General features: G+C 41.4%; 1 protein-coding gene across 6 annotated transcripts; it reads right to left on the bottom strand.

The window, feature by feature from the left end:
• Positions 1-449: 449 nt before the first annotated feature.
• LOC131226668 (protein MODIFIER OF SNC1 1-like) lies at positions 450-22,587 on the bottom strand. Of its 6 annotated transcripts, XR_009161972.1 has the most exons (12): positions 22,421-22,587; positions 14,681-14,801; positions 13,900-13,980; positions 13,755-13,799; positions 12,396-12,759; positions 12,072-12,168; positions 7,534-7,614; positions 7,053-7,387; positions 5,302-6,849; positions 874-3,456; positions 732-778; positions 450-593 (listed from the first exon to the last, which is right to left on the bottom strand). XR_009161972.1 is itself a non-coding variant. In XM_058222289.1 (10 exons), the coding sequence occupies exons 2-10, from the start codon at positions 14,710-14,712 to the stop codon at positions 934-936; spliced, it is 5,106 nt and encodes a 1,701-aa protein (XP_058078272.1). In that variant the 5' UTR covers positions 14,713-14,801; positions 22,421-22,587; the 3' UTR covers positions 829-933. The 6 variants fall into 6 exon arrangements, 1 of the variants encoding a protein (XP_058078272.1); XR_009161969.1 differs by having other exon boundaries at positions 450-778; XR_009161973.1 differs by having other exon boundaries at positions 450-778; positions 7,053-7,384.
• Between the last annotated feature and the right edge of the window lie 1,336 nt (positions 22,588-23,923).

Below are 23,923 nucleotides of genomic sequence, written 5' to 3'. Positions count from 1 at the left end.
GGGCTGTATTGGGAAAATTAAACGATTCAAGTCTCACTCATTCACTGAATCAACCCCAACTCAACCAACTTGTGATTGCAGTATATTAATGTCGCCCAGACTGTTGACCTGAGAGATGATTCAAAAAATTTCCCAAATTGGAAGATCCTACCCCATTCAGAAAACAATATACACTTCAGTGCCGGAGAATGGATGGCCAGGATCTTCTAACAAGGAAGAAATTTGGACAAACTCAAATCCAGTGTAACTGACCAGACTGTCGGGTGACTCGATCCCAGGAACACAGGCCGGCCCCATTTGTACAGAATGGGCAGATCAGAACCACCATGCATCTGATCACAGGAATGAGAAAAGCAGGGAATGTTCAGAGTTTATAATAGGACAGGAAAACCTCTTTCATGATCAACTCTATAGTAAAGCCAGCACTGCAGCACAACATTGAGGAGGGAGGAGCGCAACTCAGCCACACCCTTGTTTTTCTTCCAATTAGAGAGACATAATGGTGTCATTCAGTGTATATCCTTCACAGATACAGGAAACACATCTTTTCTTTCTTTTCCTTTTTTTCCCACAGATATCCTCTTTTTTAGCACCTACCACATGAACGGCAACTAAATATAGGCGGCTTGGAAAGACTGCCAAAGGTTCTGGTACATTAAAATACTTTGGTAAAGAAACAAAGCTGTTCAAAACGGACACATCCTAAACATCAAAGTCAAGAACATCCATACCTGTAGCCGTTGCTCATGCGGGCCCCATCTCGATCAAACTTCACTCACTGTCACTCAAACAGGGGTTTGGTTGGAAAACCAGTTAGACAGAGAGAGATGAATTTAAAGGTCCACAATACCTATAACAGATGAAACAATGTACCTTCGGATGGGCAGGCCTAAGCTAACAGTTTCCAAACAAGAAAATGCAGTTTGTGGGTTTTCAATCCCCAGTGGCATAAGCAGCAGTAACACCACTATTGCGCCCATAGAAGTGGCCCCCACGCCTTGGGTGATTCTGGCCCCGCTCTCTGTACCTTGAGCCCGTACCATGTAAACCATCCCGCAATTCTTCTTGACGGAACGAGTTGTCGGGCTTGTTATAGGACCCGACTGGCTGGTATTCATAGTGTGAACCATGCTTCCGCCTGTCTCCATTTGTGGGTAGTTGTTGCTTGTTAGCATCTTGCCCCGGCGGGCCGCTCCGACTGCCACCATAAGGTGCTTCCTGCCCTCTGTTGAAACGGCCACTGTGCTGTCCCTGTCGGCGGATCCCTGTAGAAACAGGCTGCTCATAGTGGGCATCTACATTCTCAAGAGCTGCTTCAGGAGATCGGGGTCGGCCTCGGTTTGGGAAGCTGGCATGCTCTTTGGATGAATCTGGGCCTTTCATCTCTCGCTTTACTTCTTGGTGGTGTGGGTTATTCATTTCTACATTTGCCTTTTGAGCATCAGACTGATGCGGCTGCAACTGGGCACTGATATCCTTGTTAATTTGCGGTGGAATATGCAGAAAGTCCTTTTCGCGACTTTTACTCACTTGGACGGCGAGTCTTTGACCACCACTGCTGCCCCTTCCCTGTCGACTGTGAGCTGAATACACTTGCGATTTGGGCTGCCAATGAGACGGCACATGTTCACTGATGCCTTGGTTTTCGTTTCTCAAATTGCTTCTCCCATCCAACTCAACCGATCCAAAGGTGAGTGGCTGATTATCAGATTTACCAACCGGTTCAACATCTGTATCCTTGGTATCAACAGGGCTGTGAATGTGCCCTGTGCTTCTCTGCACCCTTGACTGCTGCCTCTTACCTCTGCCTGCACCTCCATGATCCTTCACAACAACTGGTGCAGCGATTGATCCAGTTGGAACCGGATCCATATTCCAGCCATCAGAATAATTTTCCTGTTCTTTCAGGCCATGTACATCGATCTTTGATATTTGTTGCTGGTCAGTGGGCTTTTGGACGGTCTTGCTTGCATCACAAGGGGAAGATAGCCGTTCACGGGGGGACTGTAAAACCACAGAAGACTCGGCCGGACCCCGTTGACGCCACGATGCATGCGTTTTTCCATTCTTGATATGCTTAACTTCCACATTCTTGGCTTCAGCTGCGTGTCCTGCTTTCCCAAACACCAAGGAATCCAGTCCACTGCTTTTGGTGCTCTGAGAACCATGCTCTGTTTTCACCATCCCCACATCAGCTATAGCTTGAGCAGAGGAAGCCAAGGGCAGCTGAGAGTTTTCCTGCTGTGACAACTCCTTGGCTACAGGCTTTGGGACATACCTCTCCATTTCGGCTCTCTTACCTTTCATCGAATTACTCTGCACTCCAGGCACATTTTTGCCTGAAGAATGACCGCTGTCAGCGTTAATGTTCTCACCAGATTCTTCCAATGGCTCGCCCTTGTTCGTGGGACGCACAGGCGCCCAGATGGCAGCACCCTCATTTCCGTGGAACTTCTCTGCTGGCCTAGAGGACTGTGCATTTCTGGATACCCTCCGGTGAGGCTGAGACTTCCACTGGTTGTCTGCTCTTCCATGGGTTTCTTCAATTGGTCGCAACCACCCTTGCTCCGCAGATACCACCACTTCATCCTGAGAATCCAGGCCCTTCACAACCTCACTCAAAGCTTCTGCCTGGACTGAGCTGCCAACTGCTACAGTTTCCGGAGACTTCGGCGTTCCACTTTGGATGGAAGCTTTCGCAGGATACCCTTCTGTTGGCGCAGAAGATGGAAAATCAGTAAGCGGCAAAGGCTCATCGGGCTTGTGCCTGTTCTTGGCAATCCTGTTGTTTTTCTTCTTGTGCTGCTGCTGAGGATGGTCATCAGTGGTATTGGTGTTACTGGGCCAGCTAGATTCGGCATTTGATGTGTTTGCATTGACAATCACATTTCCTTGAACTTTAGCAAACCCAGTGGTGGCCGTCTTGTCAGGCAAATGCTTCTCCTGTACATGGTTCTGCTTTTTTTTGTAGCCCATTTGCTTCGGCTTCTGAGCACCATTATCAGAAAGTTGGGAAGTAGTTTTTTCAGATGCAATCTCTTTAGCATTGGCATCCTGTGACAGCACAGATGGGTCAATTGTGACTGCTGGTACTTGGGGAGCACAGCTTGAAGAAGCTTCGGAAGGTTTGTTCACAGGTGATTCAGCTAACTCTTTGGGCTTCATGGCATTCTCGCTGGCCTGAATTGCTGCATCTGAGTTCCAACCAGATGCATGGCCCGGTGCCTCACCACAGATGCCAGTGTCGGTTTTTGGTGCTGCAGGCTCCTGTATTTCCTCCGGTTTATGCGGGACAGCATTTTTCTCAAGCTTCTGGGTAGGATTTTCTGCCAATGTCCGCCTGTTCAACTCTTCCAACTTCGCCATAGCCTTGGCTCTCTGCTCTCTGATCCGTTCTTCCTCCTCCTTCTGGAGTTGTTTCGCACGTTGTGTCGCCAACTCTTTCATTTTAGCACGCTGACAAAAAAGAGGGAAAGGAGGAAATTACAGTTGTGCAATCAAAAGTATGTGATATTTACTCATACACATTAATATTAATATAAATAACACATCTAAGTTTCCATGCTCTCCAAAAAAAGATTTTCTCCGTACACCTACGTAGTGGATCATCTTTTCTAGTCTAAAATGCCAAATTGTCAATTCATTGAACATCCCTTCTTTTAATACTTTTTAGTTTAGTATACTACTATCTGACTTGACAATGAAATTTGTGCTAGAGAAAGCAGATTCGGTGGTCCCGTCACGACCCTTCTGAAGGCAGCACGAGATTCCTTGGAGGACGACATGTTGTGAGGCCCTATGGTACTGGTTCCCTCCCTCCCTCTGTGTGTGTGAAGGATATATGTGTCTATATTTTATTTTTTATTTTTTTGAGAGATTATGTGTCTATGTATTACATATAAATAAGGTCAAGAGTAGAAAATTCAGTTAAAATAATTAGAATTTCTATATGCATGAACAATAATGTATATAGATAGTCAAATGGTGTTCTTTGCCTCTCTCAAACATTTCCTTTCCAAGTAATTTTTGGAATAAAAAGTCTTTTCTTGAAAAAAAATTGTGTTTAATTCGATTTCATTGGAAAAAAAAAAAAATTTCTTTTTTTTGGGAGCATATGTTCCAAATTCTATGGATTTTTAAACATTTAATCAATTACACGAGTTTTCTTTCAAAAACACATTTTTAAAAATGAAGTTTTGCTAAACTATGGGAAGGACGCAGGGCCCCGCCTTCTATTAGAACCCCTAACAACAAACTGCCAACATGCAATTTCAGCAGAATAAAAAATGTAACTACTAGAGATCCAAACTATGGATGGTACGACTATCCTACATCAGTGCCAGTTACCTCCTCATCACCTCTGTTTTCTAATCTATGATTTATTCAATGGGAGCTACCTGTGGTATTACTTTTGTAATTGAGAAACTAACTAACAGCAAGGAGGGGCCTGTTTTAACTTACCCATGATGTGCCAGGACTTATCCTGTGATAGCAGATTTTAATATGCCTTGTTGCTGAAAAGATATGGGACTCGGGTATGCCTAGGCTAAAGATCTTAAGCTGCAGATAGCAGCAACTCAGCATTAGCTAGTGTCACTAGTGGATGGCTCCATTTATTTGTGAGGCCTAGCAACCAAGGCTAGAACATCTTCTTCTTCTTTTTCCTGCAGGCAACGTTAATGTATCTTTTCTTTTCAAAAGAAGAAAATATGTTTTCATATTTCATGCGCAATATACCAGTTTTAATTCACCACTGGTAAAAACGCATGCACAATAGCGCAATCAATGAATGTAGACTCTCCATCGAATCAGTCAACTCATTAGGCAGGTCATAAGGACATGAGAAAAACGAGAGATAGTTAGAAAAGATTGACCAACAATCTGGATGCAACATATCTTTCCAAAAAAAAAAAAGGAACCAGATGCAACATACTAATGCAGCCAACTGGATGCATGCACCTGCACAGTGAATGTCCCAAATCAAACGTGTGCCATTTCAGGAACATGTGGGGCCTTCATGTTGAGTGCGTTAAAAAGGGGGCTTCTAGAGGTAGCATTCTTTTAAGAAAAACTGCATATTAAATAGATTAGTGGGCATTTTGGTCCAGAAAAAGAAAAAGAAAAAGGCTTCAAAGCAACTATATTTGAGTAATTTAAACACATGGAGGTGATTAACAATAAATAATGGAGAACTACATATGTACAGCTGTTGTTTTCCCTAAGCAAAACTAAATTAGAACAGTTTCAAAATACCAGTAAATCATGTCTACATACAACAAAAGACAAAACGGAAGCACACACCTGTGCTTTGTAATCAGCTGAATCGACAGAGGATGTTGTGTATGGGTCTGCTCCTGCCTTATCCGGAGGGTTTGATTCTTGCTTCTCGGCAAACTCCTGAGAAGCATGGCGATCTTGCACACGTGTGTCAAGATGAGCATTGGCATTTGTTGCAGTAACTATAACAGATGATTCTGATCCAGGAGGCTTCTTCCTCCAACCCTTATCCGGAGGGTTTGATTCTTGCTTCTCGGGAAACTCCTGAGAAGCATGGCAATCTTGCACACATGTGTCAAGATGAGCATTGGCATTTGTTGCAGTAACTATAACAGATGATTCTGATCCAGGAGGCTTCTTCCTCCACTCCTCACCCTCCTGATTAGTAAATCTTCCTTTACCTCTATTATCTGCTCTACTTTGCATACCATGTACTCTTGTCTGAATCTGAGAATGAGCCATTTCTCCAACCCTTGAACAATCTAACATACAGACTGCAGAAGCCTGAGGTTCTACTGGCCTGGACACATCTCTTCCACCAACAGTTGGTTCCAGGCGCATGTCTCCCGTTGAATCATCCACCGTATTCTTAGAGGAAGTATTGAGCATGCCACTAGTGGAAAGCTTTTCCTTGGAGGCAGCGTTGCTGCCAGACTCGTGAGTGGAATGATCAGCTTTAACATTCACAGTCCTGAAGCGTCTCGTCTTCTCCTCTTGAGAAGAAACAGGTCCAACTTCATTCCTGCCATCGGAAATCCGGGCTTTTGTGTTTAAACCCTCGATTTTGTCAATCAGAGCAGCATCTTTCTTGATAGCAGGAAACTGTTGTGGGCCTTCTGCTGGATTAGCTACAGTCTCAGTTTTCTTCATCAAACTTTCATTAACTGCATTCACCTTGCTTCTATTGTCAGAGGGGTTTCCAGTATCAGGGACTGAAGAAAATCCTCTCAGATTGTTGATGGGTTGAGAAGAAGCTTCTTCACCTAGTGCTGACTTCGAGAAATCCATCTGTTCATCCTTTCTACTATCTGCCCCCCAGTCAGTCTCTCTCATAGGTGTTCTCTGAGGGTTCCCTCTTTCAGAATGTGGCACGCTGGTAGTCACAGAGTGCTCCCTCTTCTCTTCAGTGTCATTCTCTCCCCAGCCATCATGTGGCTTCAAAAGAACCTTGTATGGCCCTCGATGAGCATCGGGAGCATGACCAGGTTCAATTTGTTCCTTGGAAATTGCTGGGCTAGGACCATATCCAACAGGCCTAGCATGAAAATTGCCAGGTTCAGGATGGACATTCTGGTTTGGGTATCTGTAAACATTAGGAGGCCCCGTCCCAATAGCAGGGCCATCTCTTTCGTTGGGATTACAGAAACTCATACGGGGAGGACCATAATAACCATCGTAAGGCACTGAACCAGGGTACATTCCAGGTCTAACTGGAATCACAGGGTAACTAGGAACATTGTAAGAGTCAGGCATGCGAGGGCGATATGTGTCTCCAGGTTTTGGGTGGTACCCACTTGGACCACCTCCTGGCCTAGGACCTACCTGAGAGTTAGGTACCGGTCTGGCTGGAATCTGAGAATGACAATAATCAAAATTGAACAGTCAGGGATCTAATACATTCACGTCTTAATAATCAGTCATGCATACGAATAATTAAATTCAGTCAAGAATGCAAATAACTAGAATCTAAAAGCAAGTCTGCAGTTCTAAGAAATCAACAGATAAAGATAAAATTGCGCCAATTAAATGACTTAACAATATGTAAATGGACCTGCCTGTGAGTTGGGCATTGGTCTAGCTGGAAGCTGAGAGTGATAATAACCAAATGGTTCAAGAGGATAGCTACCCGGAGGGCCCGTTGGTCCATACGGGCCACCTGGAGGTCCCCCTCTATACCATACACCCTCGGCAGGATTTCGGATTGGAGTACCATGCCACGGGTCAAAATGATGGGGTGACATGTTCTGATTGTGGTATGGTTGTGCCTGTTGTGGATCCCTTTGCCACTTCTCCATGCTTGGTGGGGTCCCACCTCCGTGGTATGGCGAGGTATCCCTTTTCCAAGTATTTACATTTCCCTTCTCTTCACTTGCATCTACAGATCCATCTTCTAACATATAAAGCAGAAGAAGATGACTTCTATTAACAAAAGAAATAAACAAAAATGGCTAAAATCAAACAAACTGGACCTTCGAGTTGAGATGAAAATATGCCAATTTTTTTAGCAAAATGAGAGTTGAGCAATGGTGTACTCACCAGTTGGAGAAGTAGCTGGCCTCTCCTTTTGAGGAGCTGCACCACTAGAAGCTGAACCAGGACGTCCATGAGAACTATGATCTGGCAGAAAGGCTTGCACAGGTAAGTATAAATATCAATGCACAGAGTTATCTCCATAAGGCATACCACAAAGTCATGTCATGCAACAAAATCAACAAATAAATTTTTTTTGTTGTTTTGAAGATTAAATAAACAGATAACTGAGTGTTAAGATGTTAGCAAACTGTCCAGTCAAACAGTAATTTGAAGTTAAAGCAGACATTGGATAGGTCAGTAAAAGTAGTTACAACTTACAAGAAATCAATGATATCATCATCTAAGCCCTATCCGAATTAATTGAGGTTGGCTACATGAATCCTGTTCCACCCATTCCACTCTATCAAGGGCCACAACAAATCAACGATATGCTACACCTATAGTTGCATGAAGCATGAAGCGAAGCGGCAACAAATACGGGTCTGTGAACAAAGTCTCTGCGTTCCATTCAGGTAACAGAATGTGTGAACAATAAGGTTTGCAGTTAGCCAAACATTGTGATTTGGTTAAATGGGGAACCCTTTTTTTTTTGGAATGGTAAATATAGAGAGGGCATATTCATCAATGGGAGAAAAATCCAATCCTCCAGCTAGAAAATGTGACAAACTGTGAGAATGAGTATGCACTTGGAATTGAAACACCCCCTCGTTCAGTGATAATTACAAGTTCTCGCATTCCAAAGAAATAAAATCTCTATGTCAAGAGTTGCTTGGCTTAATAACTTGTAGTTTATCTTTATAGCCTTCAAAAGACAAACTCCGCGTAGGAACGAAGAGAATGAATCGCCTTGCTCTAGAGATTCTGACCGAGAGAGAAGATGATCCAGGGGAAGTAATCGCTGCTCAAGGGGTCGCATCTCAGTAATATCCCCAGGAAGCCCTCTCAATCGCAACACTACCATCTCTCGAACCCGCGAGAGCTCTTGACACTCTGCCCATCCCCTTTCCCCAAACCGCTTCTGCAGCCGGAGGGAAGCAAAGGTCACAATGGAAGACCCCGTCCAACCAAGGAGACCATCGAAACAGATCACACAGCAAAAGAAACACGCATGGGTTCGATCACACAAAGGAAGAAAAAAAAAAAAAAGACAAAAGTGTCATCAACTCTCGCCAACACCTAAATACCAACAATGACGGAGATAGGGAAGGCAAAGTTTGGATTATGGCAGGCAAAGGAAGAACAATCAAAGAAAAGAAAAGGGTTTCCAAAAAAGTTCGACCCTCTCAAGGAACTTGCCAACCATATTTGTGCACAGATTTCCAAAGGAATGAATGGACATCAATTTCCGCAGGGTTTTCTGAGACTTTGAAACAATAAGAGAAGTAATTATCCCCACGAAGAATGGGCCGATGGCGATTCGGGGATTTGCCTTTGCCAAGATGAACAAAGAAGAGGAAATCACTAACTTCCTTGAAGCCATAAGCAGAGCAAAGTAAGATGGCAAAGGAATTTGAGTTCGAAGAGCCCACTATGAGTCTTCAGAGGTTAACAAGGTGGCATCCAAGTCAAGGAAAGGACCTCAAGAGGTTCCGTTTGTCAATGCCAGCCCATCTCCTGGAGCTCCACCCCCTCTTCCTCCTCTCCTCGCCAAAGGAAGAAGTGCCACAAAATCCTTCGAGGATGCGATGGAGGGCACTTCACCGGCCTCATGGGGAGAGAAGTCATTAAGCATTCCCCTCCCCACGCCATCAACCGAGGAGGCTCACCCTGTTGGATCCAAAAGCTTGACCCAAACCAAACTCCAACAATACACTTCCACGGGCAGATTATTGAGAAAGCATGGAAAATGTTAAATCGATGCTTAGAGGCTTCTATGAGGTCAAGAGCTTCCTCCATCTTAGACTTAATCCACTGGCTAGATCACGACTGCAATCTGGAGTTTATGCCTTCCTCATGCGACAACTTAGCGATGTAGATTTCTAGATTTCCTTACACCCCACGATGAATATTATATTGACCATGTTGCCTTCATCGCCCAACTCTACAATGGTGGTCCGGTGCTTTGGAGGTGGGAAGACTAGTAAAAAAATTAGGTGGGTCGATGATTGGTTCCTCCTCTCCGACCTCCCTCTAGAACTTTGGTTCAGAGAAGCTCTTATCTCTATGGGCTCATGCTTCAAGGAAGTCATTGTAATCGATGAGACAACAGAGTCATGGATAGACCTCCGGGCGGGGAAAAAAATGTGTTCGCTTGAAGCGGTCGGTGTTCATTCCAGTTCTCATTGGATACGAATAAATCCAAGTTTGGATCTCTCGGGTGACCTAGATCTCTAGCGTTGTCAAAGCTGTTTAGTTGGCTAATCTCAGTTCTCACCAAAGTTGTCTTGCGCAAGAGGCCCTAATTACCAGAATCCATGCGATTGCCTAGTGAGAGGTGGCGAAGCACCCCTTCCATACTCCAGTAGCTCTCCTTCTCAGATCCACCTACGTGGACGGTCACGATCTCTTGATCATCGATGTGGATGGCTATGATTGTTGACCCAATAGTTCATGATCCTCAAGTCTCCCGATCTTGGGCCACATGGCACATCTACCATCAACAACTCATTTATTATGATAACTTCACCCTTCCCCTATAGACAATCGTCCTTGGTCAGCACCTCAACCACATGAAATGCTTAGCCACCCTCTATAGGAGAGTCACCATGTCACCCGAACCATGTAGTGCCCAACCGCCTTCCCTACCAGAGATTCATCAATGCAGGCCAGTTGTGTTGTCAGTTGCCACATGGAGGATTGCAGCCAGTAGACCCAATTTGCATGCCTGGCCCAATCTCAAGAGATCATCCCCACCTCCCTGCCTCTCAACACGTGTCCTGGGGGCCGTCGCCGCCCTTTAATGCAGTCATTATGTTGAGTTGTCCTTTACCTGAACTTCTCATAACCTTAGGCAGCGCTAGAGACACGTGCCATCGAGAAACTGATCCCAGCCACAGCCTCCTAACCTCGTCGTCGATCTGCTATCATGCCCCCTGCCTTGAGCCCTCCGCTCCGAACACTTGTTCGCCCTCTGGACAACTTTCTGACATTGGCTCTAAAATCCGATGCTTGCTCAACACCTCTCCTAAGTCCAACCCTCCCTTCCCTGTTAGCAAATCAACATTAGGGGCATTAAAGATGCAACTGGAGAGTGTCTCAATTCTGCAAACACTGCCATAGGAGATGACTCCAATCCTATCATGTTTCCTCCTTATGTCAGAGGCTTTTATGTCACCGACAATGTGCGTCTCAAGTGTTCGTACGTAGCCAAAGGAGACAATTCGAATCCTTACACATGTCTATCTGATTTCTTGACACTTTGATGTTGATGTTGAAGGTATGGCCCATCTTTCAGATGATCTAGAGGGAAAGGCCCCTCATGTTTCATCCCTCCATGTGGACCTGGTTAATCCTCCCACCCATCTGGGGGTTTTCCTTATCGAATCCCGTGCAACATTATTCCTTTCGATGACTTCCTCCATAATGACTCCCTTCCCCAACCTCCTACTTTCGATGATTCTACTCATATGGACAAGACCTTGGATATTCCTCTCCTTAAGACAGACCCCTATGTGAATCATTCTCAGAGTCTCTCCCCAAAGGTTCTGGATGGTTTGATCGCAGTTGTCAAAGGTAAGAAATGGATCTGTGATGCCATTTCTCATGTGGGTCATGTTCTTATGGCACTCCCCAAAAGTAGCGGCTTTCGCGTGGCTCGCCAAAAGAAACAATACTATAACAGTGGATAATCTTCAAAAGAGAGCTATGATTCTCCCCAACATCTGCCTCCTTTGCTATTAAGATGCAGAATCAGTAGACCATCTCCTCATTCATTGACCCTTCACAAGCGAAGTCTGGAACAGCATTATCTTCTTCTTTGGCATCTTCCAAGTGATGCTCATCTCAACTGCAAACCTCTTTCATTCTTGGCATGTGAGAGGTCTGAGAGGCACAAGAACTGCCAGATGGCAAGTTGTGCTCCCCGTGGTTATCTAGTCCATCTGGGGCAAGAGAAACAGTCGGTGCTTCTGAAACAACAGATGTTCTTCTCTAAGGGTTATCAAAAGGGTTTTTCGTTGTATTAAAGACTTTGCATCTTAATTGCATGTTGGGTTGTATTTGCCTTTTCCCTTTTTCCTTTCCTTGTTGCTTTGTTTTTCCTTTTTGCCTTGAATAAATCAGTTTCAGAGAAAGAGAGAGAGAGAGAGAGAGAGTCCACAATCGTCTGCAGAATTCATATGTTGAAGTCTTTGAATAACCTTTTTTCCAGCCCTCTCAGAGAGAATCCGTGATCTTTACAGGTTTCAAGTGTTAAACCTATGAATATCAGGAGATCAAAGCCTGCTGCAAAGTTAACAGGGCATGGAAGAACTAATACATGTTTTGTGATTGCAAAAGTAGTACCAAAAGCTAAATTCGAATATGAGAAACTCTAAGTTCGCCGAACAATACAAGGCTAAATTAAACAGTAGACAATTGAAGTCAAGTGTGAATAAAAGCACCTTGTCGTGAAGGCAACTCTGAACTCTTTTCAGAGCCAAGTGTCGGAAAATCTCCAGAACTCAGAGTGAACTCACTGATCCTGGAGGATGCAGTTCCCTGCAGAGTACAGTAGCGGAAGCTAAAAGAAGCCAGTAAAACGAAAAGATAAAACAAAAGAAACAAGTGAAACCAGTATGAATAGAGAATAAAGAAAGCAAAACTATAATGATTTGAGGAACTGGACAAAAGTAAACAAACAGTAGAACTTCGGATACAACATTATTAAGTTGTTCATTTTGTAGTTAAAAATACAAAGTGAGGTTAGCAGAATAAGAGTAATATACCAATCTCTCAGCAGTTCCTGGCCCCCCCCATGCACCTGAATTTTCAGCCACGGATTCAGCAAATCGGGATAGCTGAGAGCTACCTGGTCTTGTTTCAGCACTTCGAGGGCGCAGTGATGTAACCGATGTCTGATTTGTTGCAGACATCCCAGATGTTGATGATGGCCATGAATTTGGACCCCATGCATTAGCTGCAGGTTCGTGAGATCTATCACTACCAGCAGTTGATGGACGAGTGCCACTTCCGCCAGATGAAGGGCGACCATTAAGCGAACCTGCAGTTCCATTGGCATGAGGTGACAGTGCTGAAGAACTCCAAGCATTCCCTGTTGAAGATGGACGGCTGCCCCAGCTTAGTGTACCCCTACATACACACGAGAAGCCACATCACTGCATCTATTAGAATTTTGAGCGCAAAAAGAGCTTACTGGACCAGAATACATGATAACAATTTCCAAATTGACAAGGATGTGTGGAAGGAGACAACTATCAAAACCCAAACGATCTGCTAAATACACCCATCCTGTCTATTCTTTGCTGCACAGTAGTACAAAGTGGTAGTATTATACAATATAAAGTAGAAATCATTAGATTATTCAGCAGTCAATACCCTCATCACCATCAACATCCTTATCAAAGCGTGTTGTCCCAGCTGTTTACCCATGCATGCATTCTTCCATTTCACATTATTCATCATAGCCTTGTCCCACCTCTCCTTCTGCATGTGCATGTTTATGTGTCTGTGTGTATGCATATAATATGCCCACTCATGGGCAGGTTAGCATTGAGCCCAAAGACTTCAAATGACACATGGGGCAGTCCAATCATTGATCTGGAATGTCCAATCATTCCATACCACAATTGGCAGGTCAAAAAGAAAGAAAGAAAGAAAAAAAAAAAAAAAAACACCGATTCAGTGATTCTAACTCTTTGAATGTGAATACTTTATTACAACCATCCATTTTTATGAGCCATAGATAGGATTGGCATCATATGTCCATAGTGCTTGTCTGAAATCATTAGCAACCATGGCAGAGCCTAGCAAATAGATATTTCAAGATAATGTCCGAGCTAATTTTTTATGAACTCATCTTGGCCTCCCCACTTTTGTTTATTTTGATTTTTGCATCGTGCCTCATGGCCTATCAATAGTGATATGAAATGAATGGACAGCCTAGAGCGAGGATTGGATTGTACCACATGTCATTTAAAATCTTTTGAGCACAATGCTAACATGTCAATAAAGGCAGGCATGTTAGCATTCCCCATATATTATGAATTATGAAAAAATTTACTGTTTACGAAAAGGATAAAAAGATTGAAAAACACAGAACTCGGGTTGATGAAGAATAAACTTACTTTGGTACAATTTCCACATTAGGGTCCAAGCCATGGTTCTCCAACCTAGAAATAGCACAGAAAAAGGTTTCAGTGGATTGATAACACAAACAAACAAGCTACTCAGAACATGACACCAGAAATAATTTGGCAGAAAAGAGAATACCTTTGACTGGGTAAATTAACAGGTTTTGGAACGGCAACTTTTCCCAAAACAGTCATGCCTCCTCTTCGTGCAGAAACCCACCTGCAACAACATCAACAAAATAAGACAGGGCAAACAGCCACGATTATGTGATTTTTATGAATACAATTAAGTATGAGAGACAGAGAGAGAGAGAGAGAGAGAGAGAGAGAGATTTCACCATAGCATTTAAAAAGGAATGCATTTTCATATAATTCCAGAAAATATTAATTTGATATGATGTTTAGAACAATTTGTACGCCTCTCTGATAAAGATGGATTGAATATAGCTTTTTTATGGATATGGATTGAATATAGTTTACTAGAAAAACCACATGCTTTTGCAACAATGATGCAGCAAGCTACTGGGTGGTCTAAATATGAGACATGGACACCTGTTATAGCTTTCCAACTACATCATATAAATGATTCAACATGCATTAAACATTTGCAGAAAATGAACATGAAAAATAAAGTAATGCCTCCCAATTATCATGAACCAATACAGTATGCTTATATGCTCGTCATATTGGGAAAACATAAACATTGATGCAGCATTAGCAACCATCACACGGGCATGAGGTATGCCAAGCAGAGTTACGATTGCCAGGAAACATTTAACCTAAAATTCAAAACTGATGAAACCATGGAGATGGTAAGGTGGATCATGCTCTCCACTGGGGCATTATTTCTCACAGAAAAGAAAATAAGTAGCTGACACAATAATGGCAATGGTAAAAGGTACAGAAAGATGATATGATACCTCCGCTCTCCTGTCAACATGCTTGAAGCCATGGTTCAATTGGAGCGGCCACAGGGTCATTCAATCAGTTCGATAGGTCCTGCTTTACGACCAAATAAATTTTAAAAGTATCCGGTGACAGATGGCAGCCAGCAAACAAAGGCATTAAAACCAAACATTTAGTTCAATAACATGGATAGGCCAATCAAGTAGATCATTCTCAACAACAAATAGGAGTCAAGAGTCCATTGCAAATAGCATCCAGCAAATAAAAACACTTAAGAGTCAAAAATAATTTATTTTAAAATAACTAAAGGGAAAACCCAAAAAAAAAAAAAAAATTCTCAATAATATAAATGCATGAACAATGTTCTCACTTGCAGTTCGATAATATCTCCCTGAATCACTGTCAAATGTCAATCGAGAAATGGGGAAACGCAACTTTTGCAGCAGACAATGACAATTTCACATCAAAACTGAAAATACATAACCAGGTTCAACATATTTTAGAGAGGCAACCAACAATTTTATAGAGAGGGAATGAGTTCAATACAAAGCAGATGACAAGACATCATCCAATTAAACAAAGAAGAAACTCCCAAAGAGCCCTCGAATAACTCAAAAGGACTATCTGCAGAATCCTAGTGCATTCTAGGCTTCAAGCCCACTCAACGACCAACTGCACACGCTGACGAGCAGCACTTATCCCAAAATCTGAGCACAACTTTCCCAAAATCTCCTACCATAACGTTCAAGCCAAACCACCAGATATAATCACCATAATGTTGGGGAATTGCGGAAGCACACAGAGTTGAATCAAGCAAAGTACGCGCAATCACACAAACAATCCGAATTTTACGTGGAAAAACCCTTGTGGGAAAAAACTACGGCACAAAGCAATGAGTAATGCACTATGAAAGCAAAAATTACAAGAGATAGTCTTACCGATTCGAACAACCTTGAATCTACTCCACAAGCCCTAGCTATGCCCTTGAACCCTTAGGAACGATTTAGAAAGCCCTAGAAGCCTTCTCCTACCCTCAAATCCCGATTACACCCGATATATAATGTATCACAATCGGAATAGGAAACAAATACTGCACTTACGCAATTCTGCGCGCGCGCTCGATGGGACTTCAATGAGACTTCAATGGCATCGACGATCTATCGATGACGTCGAACGCATTTGATGACATCGTGTAGCAAAACTAAAACGTTCCAACAACCAACATGGATTTTCGGAATTTTTCCGATGGCATCGACAGACCCTGTTGCTTACAGATTGAAGACATCAGCAACACATAATCTACGCCTTATCCCAGCTAATTGGGCTCGGCTATGAAGAAACCTATCCTAAGAGAATATGAGCCCATAAAGAAGACCTCCTCTTGCATTCCTTCCCACCAACGTGCCAAGCTTGACGATCTCCAATTTACATGGCATGACTCACTCCACTCCAAACAACTTGAAGAATTTCGACCAATTGTCCAACACTATCGATTGGTCAGTGTTTCGATTGACAATTTGCAACAATTCTACTTGCTGCTTAAGGTTAGCTGCTTCTCTTTTGAGAAGATTAACTTCTTGATAAAGATCTTGGATGATTATTGGAGAGCTTGGGAGTTGTGGATTGGCTTTTAATCTCTTGTAGACCTCCTGCATAGAAGAAATTAAAGGGGGAGTAAAGATTTTCTCTTCTACGGTATCTATTTTCCCTAGTTTTTCACGAGAACTTTGAGACTGGCTCAGAGCTCGTTCGAGATATTTGGCACGTTGATCAGGGTCTTGAACCTGATTAACTAATTCAAGAATGAGTCGTTCTTTGGCTGAGATAACCAGAATAGAGGCTGAACAGGAAGAAGATGGTGTGTCTTCATCAGAGGGAGAATATTGGCGTCCACACAAATGATCAGAAGTTTCATGGTCGTCTTCTTTGGCAATTTCTCTAATTTTTCGTGTGGGATTAGATTCAAAACATCTATTGGCATAATTACTGAGAAGACCACATTAAAACATTTTGGAATGGTTTTGGTTTGGGGAGTTGTTTTGGGTTTGGTTGAGACTCTTGAAAGCTTGGAGGAAGAGAATCTTGCCCCGTCAAATTTAGAGATGCGACGTGATTTGGTAGCTTTAAAATTGGGATTTTTTAATCTTACTTTCTTTCCTCTAGGAGGGGCAGTAAGAGGATCAAAGCCAAATTGATAGCAGCAATCACCAAGTTCTTTTCTGCAGGACATTTCTTCTCTCCGTAGTTGAGCTTTAAGCTTAATATCATTACAGATGCTCAAGCCTACTTGACTAATGATTTGAATAAGCTCACCCAAAGTATAGCGATTATAGTTAAGGTCCTTCATTTTGGACTTCACCTTTTCGGCAAAAATTGGAGGAAGGCCAGTAATAAACTTTTCTTTCCAAATTGTATCCCCACAAGTAGTGATTTTATAGACTTTGGAAAGGAAAACATCTTTGTACCAAGGGAAATCTGTAAGAGTTCTACATCATAGATTCATGAGTTGCTCCTTATTCTTTTCAAAGATATCATTGATGGTTCCTACGAAGTGTTCAATATTATTGACAAGGAGAGTAGTCACTTGATCTCCTATTTCATTTCCTTGTTGATCAAGGATTGAGCGCCCTTCAGCATCAATTTTGATGGTTGTAAAAATGGTGTCTCGTTGGTTTTGGGTGAGGTAGTCATTCCACCATCCATATAACTAGCCAATGAACCCTTGAGTAATGGCATTAGCTATATTGAGCGTAGTATGGCGGTAAACGGCACAAGCATTTTGGTATATCAACATCTGATTACATACCTGAAGAATTTGATATTATGTCATGTCGTCGATGTTCCATTCATATAAATGATTTCCATCGAAATGGAGGCGAGAGAAATCTTGATGTTCGTCAATTTGAAGATCTACAGGTGTAGGACGACGATAGTAGTTTTTGGTTGGCTTGACAATACTTTGAATTTGGGGTTCTTGGAATTGGTGTTCGGCCTCAGAGAGGTCAAAACCAAGAACAGAGAGATTTTCGATCAGATCAGAAGTTGAAGATGCCTCGGAGGTAGACTGGTGATCTAATCGGCAAAGGTTTTGAAAATCTTCAATGAGTGGGGATGAAGTTGGCTCTTCTGTAATAGTATTAACAGAATGACTCTTAGCTGCGTGCATTTGTAAAGCCATTTCTGCTAATTCTGTAACAAACTCAGAATTAACAGTGTTTGGATTGGGGAAAGCAGGTGTGACTGGTTCTTTTGGGAGGAAAAAAGGGGAAGCTTTCTTGATAATTGGTTGGCTCAAGTTAGAGGATCCTATACTTTGAGTAAGTAGTTGTTGACCGAAAGTTTGAAGGTAAGTATTAGTATAGTTGTTTTGTTCAACTATAGGAGCAAGATCTCTAGGAGTGAGTGGCCTGTCATTGGATAATTTTTTTGCAACCTTTATAAGAGCAGCAATTGTTCCAAATATTTTTAGCAGCTGAAACGGAGGGAATGTCTGAGATATATTTTCTCCCGACTGTGTTTCCCATCTTTTGGTGCGATTCCTAAGCATCAAAACTTCTTTCGAATAAGAGTCTGATACTGGAAAATAATTGGCAAACCATGTGCAAAAAGGAATAGAAATTCTCTATTTTTTTCATTTCCTAATGCCATTGAGTCTTTAAATCTATCTTGTTGGAAGCAGAGACATTTTGGAAATACCATTTTGTAAGAGGATGCTTTTGAAAGTCATGTTTGAGAAAGTCTCGATCAATTTGGAATTTTGGAGGAGTGACAGAGATCATATTGATATGGGAAAAACTTTGAAAATCACTCTTTGAAGGATTATAATCATCATCCTGCTTTTGATATACGGGGTGAGATATGTGGGTTAGCAAAACTCTAGGGGGGTGGTCAGCAAAACTAGGAATTGATTGGTGGAAAGAGGAGGGCTTTCTTTGAGCATAAGATTGGAAAATGATGTCAACAGACCCATCATCATTGCAACAAATGTGATTAATTGAGTCGGCTATAGTTTGAGTTGGTTCTTGGACCTCAGGAAGATGCCAATGTCCCTTAAGGTCAACTTGATCCTATTTAATTGGACTAGGAGTGATTGCATTGTGGGATAAATTGGTGAGCAAGAGCATAGTTAATCCTCCAATTTGGTTGTCATATGTTGTCCCTGGCATGACCGTTTTCTTGAGCTTATAGTATATACGGTAAGTGACCATTATATTTTCAGCTCCTGGAAACATGTCGGGAAATTTAGTATGAATTCCTAATCTTAGGAATTTCAACAAATGTTGGTCTATCAATGAGACGGGAAATTTTGGAAGACAATTGAAGAACATTGGACCCTTGCTGAGGCTGGCTTCTACTAGCCCAATTAAGGCATCATCAAAGTTTTTGAATCTTTTATCACATATATATGCAAGACAGGAAGTGTTCAACCCTACTCTAGTGAGGGATTTAACAGCGACTTGGATTAACCCAACATGCACATAATTGTTCTTGTGAGAATATTCGAGTAATTCTCTTTGGGTAAGTAATTGGATATCATCATAGTGACTAGAGATTAATCTAGTTTGTTCCACTGTCTTGATAATATAACCAGATTCTAAGGAATCATCATTTTGGAATGAACCTTGACAATAAATATCATCAACAGGAACCTTTGGAATGTTCCAATTTTGGAGAGCTTGCTCTATGTAATTGAGGGATATAGTGTTTGAGTCTGCTTTAGCAATATTGGCAATATTGGTGTTGGCAACATTAGAAGGTCTAGCTTTAGAGGAAGACCCACTGGCAGGGGCAAATTGGCTTTGGGTAGAAAATCATTTGGTAATTTTGAAGAAACAGACTTGGTAAGAGATTGGCATGATTTCTGACTTGAAGAACTTTTGATGGATTTACCCGAAACGGATTTTCTATCAACATCCATATTTTCAAGAATTAAATAAGAAAAGTGGCTAGTCAATAATATGTTTTCCCAAAATGCATTGCCAACCAATTGTCAAGAAAGCTTCCCCTTTTTTCCTCCCAAAAGAACCAGTCACACCCGCTTTCCCCAATCCAAACACTATCAATTCTGAGTTTGTTACAAAATTAGCTGAAATGGCTCGACAAATGCACGCTCTCCAAAGCCAACACAATGCCCATAAAACTAAGCATATTTTGGTATTAATCGTCATGCACCGCCTTAACTTAAGGGCTTGTTTGGTTTGTGAGATTAAATGGTATGGAGTTGTATTTGATGAAATTAACATCATTATTGCATAATGATTACATGTCTGAAAATACAATAGTATTTGGGTCATCCCTGTGTTTGGGATAAAATTCTTGCTATAGGAAAAACATTAGACTGAGCAAAAGTCTGTTTGGTGGACCATGGTAATCATAATCAACGGACCAAATTCACAAGGGATGTCGGTCAATCCCACACATATAGGAGTTTAGGTGTGATTTTACATACTTTCTAGTGGTGTGAACTACTCGGGCTTTTGATTGTGATGATTTTTTAAGTCTGGGCTTTCACTTGACTCACTGTTGTAGGCCCCACTAAGCTCGGGTGTTATATCACATCAACGTAGGCTTACGATCAAATGTGTAAATAGAATACATTAAAATTATCTAAATATCCTTATCTTTGTTTCTAACTATTTTTCACATCATTCATATTGGGCCTTACTTGACATATGCGGCTCATCGACAGGCCAAATTAACAGGACCAAACCCAGCCCAATAGCCCATTAACACCCTACCTGTTCCGTCGAATATCATACAACACATCATCCTATAAAGGCGACCCAAGCCGGAACTCGTACCCTCATATTTCCTCAGCCCAAACCATGCACCATCTCTCTCTCTCTCTCTCTCTCTCTCTCTCTCTCTCTCTCTCTCTCTGCAAATCCCCTTTCCCTTCTTGTGTATATAAGAGAGAGATTCTCATTCTCGATTTCTTCCATCATCTTCAATTGTTGTTCGGATCTCTCTCTTTCTCTCTCTAGATCTCCTATTCTCTTTCTAGGGTTTCAAGAAACCAAGGAAAAGCCATCAGCTTCCCAGGCAAGCCCTTATTCAAGTTTCGGGTTTGTTTTGATGATTCTAGGGTTTTGAGCGATCGATTTTGATGCTGGATTTTTATATCATTCTTCTTCTTTTTTCTGTTTTTTAATGTGGATCCCTGTTGTCGATATTTCTACTTGAGCATGTATGATTTTCTTTGAAATCTTGGGTTTGATTTATTTATGGGTTGCGATCCTTTCTTACTATCTGTTTCGAGATTCACCTGTGCCTGAATCAGATTTTGTGTTTTTTCCTCTTCTTCTTTTCATCGGAATTCTCTCTCTATAGTGCAATGGATCATGGAGTTTTATGATCTTTAGTTATTGGAAAAGAGAAAACGAAAAGCTTTGATGTCTAGGAAGAGACTGTGGTATCGAAACGAGGATTGGATTAGGGATCTTGCTGAGTCTATGGAAAGGACTATAATTGAAGTATGGGATTTTCGTGCGCTGGTCGTGAAGTCAGCTGATGGGAAATTTCTTGTTAGATTTTCCACATGTCTGTTGTAACCATCGTTATTTAAGTTTTATGGAATTTTGTACTTAAATTAACCACACGAGAAGTATTTGATGCATGTTGTTGTGTCTATTTCTAATTGATCTTAAAATGCAAGTACGTTTTATTTCATGCGCTTCAATGGTCAAAAGCAAGAGCTGCCTCTCACATAACGAGGAATCTAGGATTCTAGATTTAACAGGTTTTTTTTAGGAAAAGGAAACCACCGTTTTTCGAGGAAAACCATGCAAATAGAAAGTAATTTCACATATTAATCTGTCTTCGTTGTGGAAACTAATTTCATTTCCATGGTTTCCTAGAGGATTCCACCGATCCAAACAGCCACTTAGAATCCAATTTGCATTCAAGTATAACATTCCGCATAAACAAAGCAAGCATGTAGAAAGAACTAAATTTGCAACCTGACCCATCTTCTAATGGAACAAGGCTAAGAACTAAAATTCAAATAACTTGAAGAAAGCCCGCGTCACCAAATCATTCAATTTTCCCAGAGCTAAGAAAACGTAAAAGAAAAAAGAACCAACACATCTCAATAACTTCTCTCAAATATAAATATAAATATAAATAACTAACTAAAATTTCAAAGAAGTTGAAGAAACTCACATCACCATTTCTCTCTTCTGCCTTGAAAAAAAAAATCCCAATAACCCAAATAAATTGAACTAACCCTACAATCGCAAATCAGCAAAATCCACCCCCAAATCCCAATTAAGTCCAGAGATTCAATCGAACTGTAGAATCCCACCTCTCCAAATCACCCAAAAATTCAAAAAAAAAAAAAAAAAAAAAAAAAAAAAATCGTAGAAAACTCACATCCTAAAACCTCCTAATAACTCCAACAAAATTCAAACAAAGTGAAGAAAACCCAAATCTCCAAATCGTTTAACTTTCCCCAAAATGACCAAAACATAGAATACCCAAATCACCAAAACCTCTCAATCTTTCGGTAAAAAAAAAAAAACCCAAAAACCAAATTCAGAAAGGAAATTTTCAAATATCCAAACATTAGACAGAATAAACAAGGCCCCAACACTTCGAATGGAAAGAACCCTCCAAATGCCAAAAAAATAAAAAATAAAAATAACGCGTGGTTCTAAACATACAAGAAATGCGACGATTTCAACCAAGGATAACGAAATTCCAATCAAGAAACGCTTTAAAAATAAAAATAGTTACAGGTATGTACAAAGATATACCTGAAAAACAGCAATCGTTTGTTGCCCTTCCACGGAAAAGATAAAAATATAAAAAGAACTGTCTCTTCTTCTATTGGAATGAGAATAGAAAAAAAGGACCAGTTCAGAAATATTGGGGTTTACAAAGGAGAAGAAAAGGGCCTCTTTGAAATATTTAGGGTTGAGAGACAGAGAGAAAGAGGGAATGGATCGATTGAAGAAAGAACAGCACCCTCAGTTTCTAAAAATTTTAACTAACCTCCTTTTTGTTTCGATTATTGCAATTCCCCCCACAGTCTATTGGTACCATCTCACCTTCTCTCAAGGTAAGTAATTTGAGGCGTTTGGGCCTATGATAAGGCCTGTATATCATCCAACCGTTCAACGTGATCACTCACCGTTAAAGCGGAAACAAAAAAAAAAAAAAAATTGCTAATTCGACAATTTGGTGGCCCACCTCTAAAATTTGGAGGGCCCATGATGTATCTATTTATCCACTTTATCTATCCCTCTTCAAAGCTGATTTTAAGACACGAGCTCAAGAATGATGCAGATTCACTCATTTAGACCATACAAGATGGTAAACTTGGATTACATTTAATTCATGAAGCATTATATGCAAGAGTTATCTATGATATGGTCCACTTGAGCCTTGGATCTACCTCATTTGGATTCATGCCTTAAATTGATCTTACAGTAGGGTTGGATATACCTCATTTGGATTCATGCCTTAAATTGATCTTACAAGAGAGCTGGACTTAGTGGATAAACAGATACATCACGGCGGGTCCCTCTACAGCCCTGCCTGGACGGGCAGGATGCAATCCTCGTCCCATTTATACGTAACGGTGGACCCACATGCCTGAAAAAACTCCTCAAGGCTTCTTGGTCATTTGGTGCAGATTCCTCTGCCATCTTTATGCGAGGGCGAGTAATTGCAATAATCTAAAACAGAGACAGGTTTCTGCAATTATCCTTTTTTCCATTACAGGGAATTGTTTGATACTCTGTTAGCGTGTGATGCCTGATGTGCAGGTACTCATAAATGATGCATATGGATTAAAATTAAATAATATTAAACCCCTGAATCCAATTTAACTAAAGCCACGACCTGAAATTCAGATTGTTTGGAAAAGTATGACCATTGATTCGTGGACACTTGTTTTATTAAATAGTACCGCTGGGTTCTTTTCATCTCAACCGTCCATTAAATACACAACCTATCATAAATAAATAAGGGCGTGTTTGGGCACTGGGATTAGAAGGGATTAGGTGGGATGGAATTGCATTGGTCCCGTGCCAATTCCACTCCATGTTTGGGGATGATGGAAAAGCTGTCGACGGAATTGCATTGGGTCCGATGCCAATTTCACTCAATGTTAGCAAGTTGTGTAGGTCCCACTATGATGTGTAGGTTAGATCCATACCGTCCACCCATTTTTTGAGATTATTTTAGAGCATGGGCCAAAAATCAGGTTAATCTAAAGCTCAAGTGGACCCCACCATAGAAAGCAACGGGGATTG

Source organism: Magnolia sinica, chromosome 15 (assembly GCF_029962835.1).
Source record: "Magnolia sinica isolate HGM2019 chromosome 15, MsV1, whole genome shotgun sequence".
NCBI lineage: Eukaryota > Viridiplantae > Streptophyta > Magnoliopsida > Magnoliales > Magnoliaceae > Magnolia > Magnolia sinica.
Note: the sequence above shows the minus strand (reverse complement) of the source record. Positions and strands in the feature narration are given on the sequence as shown.

Excerpts from the sequence above, each read along its gene's own strand:
- LOC131226668 (XM_058222289.1), bottom strand. The coding sequence starts at position 14,712 with ATGGCTTCAAGCATGTTGACAGGAGAGCGGAG. Across the intron at positions 7,388-7,533 it reads GCCAGCTACTTCTCCAACTG|AAGATGGATCTGTAGATGCA; the intron begins GTGAGTACACCA and ends TTTATATGTTAG. Across the intron at positions 3,457-5,301 it reads CAGCTGATTACAAAGCACAG|CGTGCTAAAATGAAAGAGTT; the intron begins GTGTGTGCTTCC and ends CTTTTTTGTCAG.